Here is a 13176-nt window from a genome sequence, read left to right on the forward strand (position 1 = left end):
ACTGGCTGTGTCCCACGTACCCATTCTAACCCCTCCCAAAACCCTCACTGAGCTTTTTTACCCTGCTCTCTACTCTGTATCATCTGGCTACTCTGCTGCCTGGTGTCCAGGTGGGCTCAGTCCACGGCAGGCATCAGGAGAACACAAGGGCTGCAGGGGCAAAAGGTGGGAATATTTCTTGCCGCTCTGCCTGCTCTGCTGTGCACCTGCGGTCACCACTCTATGGTGACCTCGGTCAGCCACCTACTAGAGTTCCAGCTCCAGGATGGCTGCTGGAGTTCCTCACCCTTCAACCCTGCAGGTACAGTGGCTTCCGACGGAGCTATCACCAGCTGTGGCTGCTTTTAACTGTTCTCATAACACCACCAGCAGGATCCCCACTAAAACTAAGGGCAGTAAATTCTATGGTAGAGTCCTGTCTGTCTGTGTAGCATGCTCAAAATCCTATTTTATCCCAGAAGGACCATTCCAGTAATCAGGAAGCACAGTGAACACTGTTCAAGTTCCCCTTATGAGTTAGGATGCATGCTTACAGTGTCACTTCACTGGATCTTATAAGGCTCAGTATCTGTGAAAATGAGGATGATGGATTCTTGCAAACTTGTGACATTGTTCAGTGTGAACCCTACACAGACTGAAGGACCGTGCCACCAGAGCTTGCTATACAACCTGCGAGTCTCAAAAGGACAGGCAAGCAATGCTCTTTTTCAGAAAAGCACTAAGGACAACCTATGACCCCATGACCTCATTAGGGTTTCTGATACCCAGATGTCAGTGTAATGGCTTTGGGAGCATTCTGGGGACAGGCTTGCCATGCAGGGAGTTGAGATCTCAGGGACTAACCTCTCAGAAACTGATCATAGTCTGAGAACATCCCTCCACCTACAGAAACTCCTTCAGGTCCTCCATGGACATGTTACAAAGCACAGCAACCATTCTTAGGTACTTTTCTCACCCATAAAGATTCAATAAAAAGATCTCAGCTGACTTTTAAGGTCTCCACAAGTTGAATGTGTCTTCTCCAAACACAAAACAAACAAAAAAGTCACCCCAATCCCTCCCTCAAAGTGTAATACTGTCAGTAACTAGAAAAGAATTCCTGTTTACCAGGAAACACCCTACCCCCAGAGGTAGAATATAAACAGGAAAAACAAAAATACTCTCTTGCTCTCTCAATGACAAAATTTAAATTTAAAAGAAATGAAAACAGCAACTTAATTGATTAAAGGATATATCAAGTCTGTCTTTAACAAATGTTTTCTTATTTAATGTAATTAAAATATTAATGGACTGGAACTTGACACAATCTTTTCAAAGAGATCTCTAATGATGCTACTTTGGAGGCCAGAATAGCTGCTGAGCATTTCCCAAGTCTTAGCAAGTAGGACAAGAAAAGTCAAGGCAATAATTACCCTTCGTGCTGCGGTGTTCCCTGACAGCTCATTGGTTCTTGATTTTCTTTGATTTGCCAATTCTTTGACAGAATTAACACCATCAGAAAACATACTTATCAAGAGCTGAAGTGGAACCGTGATATCTAACTCCGATAGTACCTGGGGGAAAAAAAAATCACACACACACATACACCCCAAAAAGTAAATTTTCGACCTCAGAAAACTAAGTTTAACATTTTCTCTGTGTAAACTACTGATTGTGACCTCAGAAAACTAAGTTTAACATTTTCTCTGTGTAAACTACTGATTGTGACCTCAGAAAACTAAGTTTAACATTTTCTCTGTGTAAACTACTGATTGTGAAGACAGCTAGCATACACATATGCACACAGTCATTTTCAATTTTTCCCACTAAGGAAGTCAGCCATCTTTGGAGCCTCCACTTTCCCCTCCACACTGTCCAGGAAGCTCCAGCGTTCTTTCTGCTATCTCCCGTGACACTGTGTCCTCCTCTCTAGAGAGGAGCCTTTTCCCTCAGCTCGTATCATTGCAGCATCCGCACCCTGGCCCACTCCTACTCTGACTGAACGCTGCACGCCATCTTGCTTTCTGGTGTAAGTTCACATCCTCTCGAGGCAAACAGACCTCATCTGCAGTGAACTTTTTGGAGGTCCATGCTTCCTTTCTCTAGTCAGAATAAACCCCCCCTCTTCTCCCCTAGAACCCTCCTCGTGGCTTTCTGGAAAGTGATCACCACTTTTGTTGGGTTTAATTACTGGTACCATTCCACCCACTGTCAGCAGCTTGAAGGAAGGAAGATTGAGAAAAGGTCTGCTTCTAACCCGGCCTTATCTGACGGTATACAAGGGCTCAGCAAGCCTCCCCACAGCTCATTACTGCCAGCTAGTTTTGAGCCCTATCTTGTCTATTCACTGCAATGGTTAGGCCAGTACTTTGAAACCTTAATTGCAGCATCAACCTTCAGAGCAATGCAAAAGGCCCTGAGTTCGACCCCCAGCACCAGAGAAAGCAAACTTAAATATATATCTGTAATCAGAGTTAAACTATGGATCTGCTCTCATTTTGTGAAACTGCCTAAACTTCATGGGATGGTACTCAATTTCACAATTTTTAATTATTTTTTTAACTGAGTGTTTATTAAATAAAATGCATACCCAAATGCCAGGAGGAAAGGCTTAGGTAGACCATAAAGTTAAAAATAAGATGGGGTCCCTGAATTTGAAGGTTTGTAAGCTGAAGGAAAACCAACCCCCATAATCTGCCCCCTCAAAAAAACTTGGAAAGGAGAGAATTCACAAGGAGAACCTGTCAAATGCTACAAGACGGAACAATGATCTGGGTGGACTGAGAGCTACAGAAAACTTGAGAGGAGGTAATCTGTGAGGTGGGCTTTAAAAGATTGTTTGTGCTCTTTGATGGAGACAGAAGAGGAAGTCAGCCTGAGCTGAGGGGACAGCACTAACCTTTCCCTCCATGAGTGTTTCTCAATCTTCCCAGGCAAAGGCAATTTCTCTGAACCCAGGATACCTAGCCAAACACAGGACTAAAAGGCCCTCAAGTTTGGTAATATTACCAAATACATTTATTCACTATAGCTACAGCTACATATCAGAAATTTAGCCACTTATCTCTGCACATGTGACATTAAGCCTGCAGCACACTTTCATAAACACAAAGATTTGGAGTCGATTCAAAAGCCTTTCCCCCTTCCCCTAGGCATCTAAACACTGCACAAAATGGTGGCATCGTTCACTTACATGAAGCCAGAGTAGTGCTTGCTCCTGCACTGTGGAAGGGTAACCCGTAAACCGGCAGCTAATAAAGCCAAACATCTCTTCCATTGAAAACGGCAGAGGACACAGCTCTATGTCAAACATTTTGCTGGAAAGCAGAGCAACAGAACTAAGTGACCAATGGGCACACACCAAAGACTACTGGTGCCACGGAAGTATTCCAAACTACAACCTTGGAGAGCTAAAGCCTTTAGATTAGTTACCTTGTGTTCTCATTAGACATTCACATGTTTCGCTACTTTAAGAGGAGAGTTTCCATAATTAAATAGAAACAATCCTGTGGTTGTGATAACATTATATTAGCATTCGTCTCCATATGGGACTTAATAGAAGAAACTAGCCCACTATCTAAAGTCATTTCCCTTTATACTTTCCCAACATATCCTAGCAACCATATCTGAAAATAAACAAAGGGAATGATTTACATTTACTGCTCCATGAGAACAAGTCTTTTTCTGAATAAGTTCAAACCATCTTAGCTCAGCTTGGCAGCATTTGATCGGAGTATCTCACATCACTCCACAGGATGGTAAAGACTGTTTAAGATGATTAACAGAGAGCCCTGCACACTGTACGTGCTCTGTGAGGTCAGATAGTGCTATGAGTAGTGACTTCATTAAACTACTTACCCACCTTAATACTTCCCTGAATTCCTTTAACTGGGTATCAGGGACTTCTGTTCGGATGGCTTCCAGCCATTCTGGCATGATGCACTCCCACACAGACTGGCTGATCACGTTGTAAGGGATCAGGCAGAGAATCCTGTTGAGACCTTCCTTTAACTGAGTCACTGTACTGCAAGACTTATCCCAGTATCCGCCAACCTGACAAAGGCAAAAGAACAAGACATGCTCCTTACAATTACAGTCAAGGACTTCTTAGAAGGGAATAGGCCTATTACGAGTCACAGGTCAAGGATCTTCGGAGTGAGATCTGTGAGAATCCTCAAGTCACCATTAAGATCCATCAGTGAATACAAAAGTGTCTCTGCAGGAAGACATTAAGTCCTTCGGGGAAATGCCCAGCGGTGGTACAGCTGTGTCATATGGTAATTCTATTTCTAGTTCTTCATAAACCTCAAGACAGATTGCTAAAGATGCCGCATTAAGTTCCACTCCCACCAACAACGCATGAGGGTTCCCTTTCCCCACATCCATGTCAGCATTTGTTGCCACTTATATCCCTGACAATGGCCATTTTGACTGGTGTGAGACTGGATTTTTTTAAAGACAAGGTTTCTCTGTGTAGCCCTGGCTGCCCTGGAACTCACTCTGGACACCAGGCTGGCCTCAAACTCACAGAGATTTGCCTGCCTCTGCCTCCCAGCTGCTGGGATTAAAGATGTTATGCTACCACTGCCCAGGAAGACTGAATCTAAAAAGGCTTCAATCTGCATTTCCATAATGACTGAGGATGTTGAACACTTTTAAAAAAGTGTTTACTGGTCATTTGTGTTTCTTCTTTGGAGGACCTCATGCTAAACTTCATAACAAAAAGAGAACACAGTTACAGGTAGGTACAGATATTAATCACAAACTGAGTTTGAACTATTCTGCTATGGACTTCCAAAGTCCATGTGAGTTGTAATTCCAAAGTTCCTACTGTGCTGAATAACAGCGAAAAATCCCTTTTTAAAGTTGTATCAGCATGCAAGTTGCTCCTGTTCGCAGAGACACAGGACTGCAGTTTTCCTTTATGGATAACACAAGACTATTTCTCTCTGCTCTTCATATTCTGACATATTTTTTAAGAAAGTCAAGGTCTAGCTGGGTGTGGTGAGACACTACTTTATTCCCAGTATTCAGGATGCAGAGACAGGGAGATCTCTGAGTTTGAGGCCAGCACAGAACAAATTCCAGGACAGCCAGGGCTACACAGAGAAAGCCTGTCTTGAGAAAATGAAGTTACAGAGGACATACAGGGCACATGTGGCTTTTCATGTGGATTCCAGTGCTTTGAACTCAGGTCTTCATGTTTGCCTGGCAAGCACTCTACCACTATGCCATCTCCACTGTCTGTTTCTAAATTTTCTCTCACCCTCCTGGCCCAGTATCAACTAAATTCAGTTGTCCAGGTAAAGGTACTACTGCTAGGCACAAGGCTAAGCTCCACTTCTCAGATCAGCATGGTAAAAGGAGAGAATTGACTACAACAGGTGTCCTCTGACTTACACACACACACACACACACACGCACACGCACACACACACGCACGCACACGCACAAATTTGAGCGCGCCTTTGCATGTACACCCCTCTGCCCACCACACAATAAATGAATAAAGGCTTTTTGTTGTTGTTTTTTTTAAGTACTGAGTAGTCTTGCCCCAAGGCCTGCAAGCTGAAGCTGGATGACTCAAAAGGTTTATCCACAACAGTTCAAGTCCCTAGGGAAATGCACCAAATACCCACAACTTTCATGTTGCTTTTGGGAAACAAGGTCCCTGTGATGCTAACATTCTCACTTTGCTACTGTCTAGAAACCTTCATTCCTGGCTTCTCACCCTCAGAAACAAGATCTGTGAGCTATCCAACCACAGATCTCTGCTTATGGATTTGCTTCCTCGGGCTAAATCTATTCTCTGACCCCCTTTGTGGGCTCCTAATCGTGTAATCGTTCTGACTAGAGCTCTCTGCACACAGTCTGCCTGGCATCTTTGTTACAGGTAAAATTTCAAGGCAGGTCACAGAGAAAGAGGTATGGGAGACACACAAATTCCAAATTGCTAAAGAGACTGTGTTAAAGTGAAAGCCTTTGAGCTAAAGAAGGAAAAAGAAGGAAAAGAGGGTTTTAAAAATGCATGCCCATTTGCCTGTTCCAAAGAGCATGTCCTGAGAATTCAACTTTACCCCCTCCAAAGAGCATGTCCTGAGAATTCAGCCTTACCCCCTCCAAAGAGCGTGTCCTGAGAATTCAGCCACCCCAAGGAAAGTCACTTCTTGCACTTAGCTTCAAAAAGGCAAAGCCATGTGGAGTTTAGTATGGAAATCTTAAATCTCTAACAGTTTAGGGAATAAATCCATCATCCCTCATTATTCTCGTCCATGAGCCTTCTCTTCTAATTAATTCATTACTGGTCCCCTTGTAGAACCCACTTTGTAGAGTAACTTCTTATCTCCCAGAATCACATCAAACCAGCCTTCTATAAGAGAAATAGCAGCAGCACACCAACAACAAGAATTCCCACAATTGTCCACACATCAAAACTCAATTTTACAAATGAGTCAGTAGGTGGCACCAAAGATGGGAGGAGTATATCATATCTCCATAACTTCTCAGCCATCTGGATCCTGGAGTCAAAGCTATTCCCGCAGATGGTCTGTATTCTGATTTATCCTCAACTGTCTCATTTCAGCCCAGCTTTAAACTGAAGATGATCTCAAGGTCTTTTTGAAAGAAAACAAAATATTAAAAATAAAACCAGAAAATACTTTGAAAAAAAATCACGGATTGCTGCCAAAAACTGAGTCTGGGCCTCCACCTTTCTGGGCTAAGCACAAATTAATATTATAATAAAGCAATGTGGGGGGTCTTCCCCAGATGAGCATCTGTAACTAGTGATCCACTGAGGTAGCAGGAGAAGAGACATAGAGAAACCTGTCCTCCAATGCAGGGAGCAGGGATTCTGTAGTTCTAGGAAACATTTTGACGTTTTAAACACCACGGAGTCTGTTACCCGAGTCTTAGATGAGAAACTGATTTGGGACAGTTGGACTGGAGGGATTCCCAAATAATACACGCATCCCAGAAATCAAAGCAATGATTGAAGACCGGAAAGGAATACAATATCCAGGATGACCACCTTGGGAAGACAAAGAGGGAGAAGTCTGTCTTCCAGAATACTGGCAAACTCAGAAGTGATGTGAGGGAGAAGGAAGTGAAGTCTACACAGTGGGGCAGTCTCAGTGAACTGTGGTCTGGTTGGCCGTTATCTCAGTTCTGCTCATACAGTGTTATTCCTGTTGAGAAATTTGCCCCAAAAGAGAGGGATGGAGGGAGGCAATCAGGGCAGTTTCCATTAGCTCCCAGATCATGTGTCTAACAGACCTGTGATGCTGGGAGGGGGGTGATCCGTTTCCTGCGCGATGCCTGTCCTGATTGAGGGGTGGCAGTCTCTCCTCACAGGGTGATGTGCAAAGCTCAGCTGTTCCAGGAAGGTGTGCAATAATTACTCAAGTCTTCAAGGAGTCACCAAAGAGGTCTGAAAACAGGGCCTACTTGTTGAAAATACCTTTGGGCTACTTTTGTCTTGTTTTTTTACACCCTTGCAGAGGCCTAAATAATTATTACAGCCCACCTATAGGCACAGTTGAGCAAGTAGGTATGTGACCTAAAGAAGACGTGTAAAAAAATGAAGCTAGAGATGAAATACCATGCTGCTTTGCCTGCTTTTAGTGACCCATCAGGCATGTACAAGCCCAAGTGACAATCCATTGCTTTTAGTAAAAAATCATCTCAGAGTTATTGTCATTCTGCCATAACCTAGAAGTACACATGACACTGCAGAAAATCTCCTCTTGGGCTGTAAGCCAGGAAAGAACTGAGCCCCCAAGCCCCATAGAAACCATTGCTATTATTTCTTTTTTATATAAAAACAAACAACACCAAAATGAACATATAAGTTATTAGAGACACCTCAATATTCCATCATGCCATTCTTCCCCATTCTGAACCAATGCCAAAATGACACATTACTAAAGATGTATAATAGCCACCTTGTTGGTTGTTTGTGTGGATTTGGTTTGGATTTTTGAGACAAAGTATCACATTGTAGCCTGACTAGACTACACGGTACTCACGGACTCACGGTGTAGCCCAAAACACCATGGCCTCCACCAATCCTCCTGCCTCAGCCTCCTAAGTTCTGGGATTCCAAGTGAATGCCATCACACCCAGGTAAGCTAACTGTCTTTGGCTGTTGACACAGAGGGAGGGTCAAAGATGGCATTTCCCCCCTCAACCCCCCCCACAGCAAGGTTCAGATGGATGACCTCTACTTACCCTGGCAAATTCCATGGGTTTGGGAAGAAGGCACATGACCATGACATCAAAGCGGACATCACATACTGTCTTCAACCACTTGGTAACAAACTGAGGCTTTAGTTTTTCCACTAAGCTTCCAACTTCATCATCCATCATGTACGCCGTGGAATGAAACCACTGAAATACCATGGCCACCAGCCGGGCCAGGCTCTCCGTGGGCGTATTCTCACTGGGGGTGCAGAGGCTCACCTGGGGTAGGCAGAACACACCTCAGTCAGGCTCCACCCATCCAGCTTTACAAAATTATTACAAGTGTATTTAAAGAAAAAAAGGAGGATGGGGTCCAGACAATTCAATATCAGAATGTTACAAATGATTATCACCTAGTCCAGAACCTGAGTCCTTTCTAAAGGCATGCATGGATTGCCATGGTAACATACCCTAAGCATCCAATAAGCATTGCTTTTCCTAGTGTAACTCTATTATGTAACCTGAACTAGAAAAAAGTTGCAAAAGATTAAGCCCATGAAATGGTATTTCACTAATATCGTCAGTGAAAAAAATATCCATAAATATTTCAATTCTCAAAAGATCAGATGCAGGTAACAGTTTTTTATCGGTAGTAATTCTGAAACCCGAGGGCTCCTCTCAATTTACAATATTATAAGTCATTTTTTAAAACATCTCCATTAGAAACAATATTTTATTGAGAACTTGGCAGGGTCCAAGAATACAAAATTAATTAATTAGTTAATTAAAGCATTATTCCTGCCTTTTAAGAGTTTTCAACAAAAGACGCCACTGTGTCCCTATATAAGTCCTTGGAAGCAAAACACGTAGAATCAACAATTAATTCCCAATTTGGTAGTCTCTTTTGCTTTTTCAGAACTGTGCAAGCATAGAGGACAGCGATCACCATGGAGGTGTAATCCTTGACTCCAGCAGACGAGGGGGAAAAAACCTGCGTCTCTACAGAATGGGTTCGTTCAGCTGGGTCTTCCCATGTTTGGGCTCCACCAAATGAGTGGTATGGCCAACTCAAATGTAACCACTTACTCCACAGCATAATTCTTCCAGTATACAAAGGACCCCCCTTAAATATATGAAAACTTCCTTATAGACGTAAATGATGGGATACAAATGATCTGTGACTTATATTGAATCCATACTCGACAGCCTGCACTAGCGACTCTCCCCTTGTGTCTGTCTCATGAGGGAGGTGCACTTCAGTAGGGCAAGGCTTGGCATTGTGGGCCTCTCTGCCTACTTGTCTGTTAAAGACAGATTCAGTGAGCACTGTCGCTCATAAAACTAAAATACTGATTCACTCTGAAAGCTTTAAAGATGTTATGCATCCTGAAGTATCACATGTTCAGCCAAAATTTAATTGTTTACGTAAAAACTAACAGGAGTATCCATCTTATTATTGTGCAGTTTCTTTCATCTTTAAAAAAATGATAAAATTATATGAGTACCACGAATCAGTTATAAAATAAATGTCTTTATAATGAAAAAGAGAATGATGAATCTGGGCATGGGGACCTTCTAAAAGCATTCTTGGGTAAACCTAACAGAGCTGAGAATGTCTACCGCCCCCCACCCACCCCATCAAAGGTTAGTTCTTCACTCTTGTATCCTTTCAAAAGAAAAGGAGGCATTTGAAAGCAGAGTGGCTGGTGTCTTTTTCTTACTAGGAACCATATTCCGAATTGACTAAGCAGCCTCTGGTCATGCTTATCGTCGTCCTTGTTATCAAAGTCAGCGTTGTCCAGGGAGTGATGGGAGGAGGACAGGCCCAACTGCCGCCGGCGGTTCAACTCGTGTTCCCTCTGCTCTGCGTGGAACTCTGCCTCTTTCAACAAACTGCCCAAGAAGGTGAGTTCCAGTAAGACAATGAAAAGCACACCCCACATCGCAGCCGATCCGGAGCAATTGCCGCATGAGCACCCCAGCATTGTGATCACCTAAGTATATATCATTTACCCAGAAACCCTAGCTTCATTTGCTTACTACTTTATATTCCCTATCCCAAAGATAAGCCAAGACACCCCTTCTTCCGACTGATCACATGGACATTCTGCCTCTTCCTCCGGCTCCCCAGCCACCCATACAAAGAGACTGGTCATTTGCACCCAGATGGAAGACAAGTCAGCAGCTGGTGTTCTCAGCTCTGGAAGTGAGGCGGTAGCTCCTCCCTGAGCTTGGTAAGCAAGCAGCAGACAAAAGGTAGCGAGAGCTAATGTCGGCAAGGGGTCAGCAAAAACAAGTGATTTCATGCACACTGTTGGTTGTAAACTCCCACTCATGCTTTCAAAAGCAATTTGGTAACATATTATGAAAACATCTAAACCTCTGACCAGCTAACCCACATCTGAGACTATAAGGAAGAGTCTGTACACAAAATATCGAAGAGTTGTTTATGAAATATAAAAAAATGAAAGGCATTTAAATATATGATGGCAGAGAAAAACGAATTGTAACTGTGTGTGTGTGTGTGTGTGTGTTATGGTACGTGGTGTGTGGGGTATACATTGAGTTGGGGATATGGGTATGCACACCTGTGTGCAACTAAAAAGGCCAGAGGAGGACACCGGGTGTCTTCCTCCATTGCTCTCTCCTTTTTTCTATGTAGAGGGTGTCCTGCTGAACTGGAAGCTCACCATGCTTAGGCTGACAGGCCAGCACACCTTCCGGATCTGCCTGTCTGCTTCCCAAGGCCGCAGTTACAGGCACAAGTGGCCATCCATGCCCAGCCTTTTACATGGTTGCTGGGATTCAAGCTCAGGTCCTCCTGCCTGCATAGAAAATGCCCTTACTCACTGAGCTGTCTTCCCAGCCCACTCTGTGGATTTTATGTATGAACCATAAAGTGATAAATATAAAACTTCAGCACAACATGGAAAGAGCAGACTGAATGTTGACTCAAAAAAAAAAAAGAACAAAACAAAAACCATGGGTTCACTGTAATCACAATCATATAAACAAAACATGCATTGAAAGCAATAGGTAGTGTACAAAAATATCATTTTGATATTTGTTTTCTGTATTTAGTAATCATCACAATTCTATTATGTGTTTGTCGTTGGTATAACAATATAGAAAAGATACAGTCTCCTTAAAAACAGGTATTTAGTGTTACTTAATCTTTAGTAAACTTGTGATTTGGGATAGTATCTGAAAAGAGAGCCGATCTGGATGTTGTGCTGTGGAAGGCTGCTTTATCTGTCACCTAACAGAGTCCTTTAGCAGCCTAGAAGGGGGCAGGTAGCCGGGGTCATCTGAATCCCTCAGCGTGGAAGTCCACCTCAGCCCGTCGCCACCAGGCTCTCCTGCACCGTATTACCAGCATGCAGGAAGAGTGGTGCATCTGGGCTCTGCAGCCCTCCCGCAGGCTAATACCGCCATGGCTCAAACCATCACTTTGATGGGAGCCTCCATTTCACCGCCCCAACGCCTCTGCTCACTGCTGCCCGGCACTCACCAGGCCTACCACAATTATACATTTCCATTTCTCTAGTTCCTGCTTAGGTAACTGAAGGGCACTTGTGTCTCCCAAGCACCTATCACAAGGCCTTGCATGTAATTGTCATTCAATCAAAATGTTTATTGAATTCATAAATGTTATTAGAACGTCATCATGGCAAGACAGCAGAGAGCATGAGAAGCCCGGTGAATTTGCTCATCTCAGCGTCTTCAGGGGAACCCAAGGTTACCTGATCACGGCCTCCACTGCACAGACCAGCTCCTCCGCCCCGCACTCCCGTGTGTTGATGGGGGGTGGGGAGGTCTGGTAGAGGTGCGTCTCTGAGGTGGCCCCCACCTCATTACTGTGGTGGTTGGAGTGGCATCTTTTGCAGTACCGAACAGGCCTGTTTCCGTGACGACCGCAGCACCCTGCGGAAAAGCAGGTGACGACTGCCCTTCTGACATGGGAGCTGCAGTTCTGGAAGCAGAGAGAGGGGAGCCAATTAAAGGCGGCTTCTGAGACAAACTCGGATGAAAACCTGGAGCAAATGGAACCTCACAGGGCCACCAGAAGTGACCGAGTTTCCAGAACGGAGGGTATTGTCTAGCTACTCAGAGATGCTCTATTCTAGTGGGAAGGGTAGATATGGTCTAGAAAGCAATGGAACTGAGTTAGGAAGCTGGATTATTTTAATTTAGTGCTTAAGATTTTCCAACAAAAATTAAAACTAAATACCTAGAACTATGACACAAAGAAAGCACACCACAGCACCCCAGAATCAGCAAGGAAGAATTTTAAAAATCCATTTATCTACCACTCACAGAATAGATTTCCCCTGCAGTTCATCTGTCCTTGGCATTCAAGGACGACGGAGGAAGCTTATGCTACACTGGTCTGACAGCCGCGCCGCAGGGCCCTCTCCATGCCACCACTGAAGACAATGCATACATCACACCCACCACAGGGAAACACCAAAGGCACTGCTAGACCTAGTCCCAGAACTGGCCACTGGCACCAACCTCAGCAGGGGTATCAACAGGAAGGGATGGCAATGAGACAAGCCACACAGCAGGAAAGAGATGCCTTTGTGTGGGGCGGGTTAGGGGTACCCTCAGCATTGCCCTGGCAAGAGGCAGGGGAGTGAGGCGGCACCTACAGGAAGCCATCTGGAGAGCTATGGGGGAGCAGGAAGCACCCTGACATCAACACCATCATTAGACAAAGTCCACATGCTTGACCGATACCAACATCTCAAGGGCAAACGATATCCTGGGCTTTACCAACCCCGAGTTTGTGAGGAGTGGGACGCACTCCTGACAGAAATCCCAGGGGGTCAGGAGGAAGGCTGCAAGCACAAATCCTCCATCAACACACCAGGGGCGCGACGCCCGCCCGTCAGTAGGAATGGTCATTTCACTCTTCAAGAACAAGACTACTGACTTGGGACACTAGTGTTAGAAAAATCTCATTTTTGTAAAAACTCAGGCCAACAAACAATCAAAGCCAGACACGGACGTTTA

General features: G+C 44.2%; 1 protein-coding gene across 15 annotated transcripts in view; it reads right to left on the reverse strand.

Moving 5' to 3' along the window:
• The window catches only part of Unc79 (unc-79 homolog, NALCN channel complex subunit), a 234441-nt gene that overhangs the window by 121441 nt on the left and 99824 nt on the right, over window positions 1-13176 (reverse strand). For all 15 annotated transcript variants that reach the window (XR_005876171.1, XM_040742598.1, XM_013112205.3 and 12 more), the window contains 6 exons: window positions 11904-12133; window positions 9882-10053; window positions 8209-8439; window positions 3842-4032; window positions 3173-3296; window positions 1413-1553 (listed from right to left, as the gene is read on the reverse strand). Coding sequence is in view for 14 of the 15 variants with exons in the window: in XM_040742598.1 (XP_040598532.1) it covers window positions 1413-1553; window positions 3173-3296; window positions 3842-4032; window positions 8209-8439; window positions 9882-10053; window positions 11904-12133 (1089 nt within the window). In the remaining variant the exon portion in view is untranslated. The remainder of the gene's footprint in view (window positions 1-1412; window positions 1554-3172; window positions 3297-3841; window positions 4033-8208; window positions 8440-9881; window positions 10054-11903; window positions 12134-13176) is intronic.

Source organism: Mesocricetus auratus, unplaced genomic scaffold, assembly GCF_017639785.1.
Source record: "Mesocricetus auratus isolate SY011 unplaced genomic scaffold, BCM_Maur_2.0 Super-Scaffold_15014, whole genome shotgun sequence".
Classification (NCBI taxonomy): Eukaryota; Metazoa; Chordata; class Mammalia; order Rodentia; family Cricetidae; genus Mesocricetus; species Mesocricetus auratus.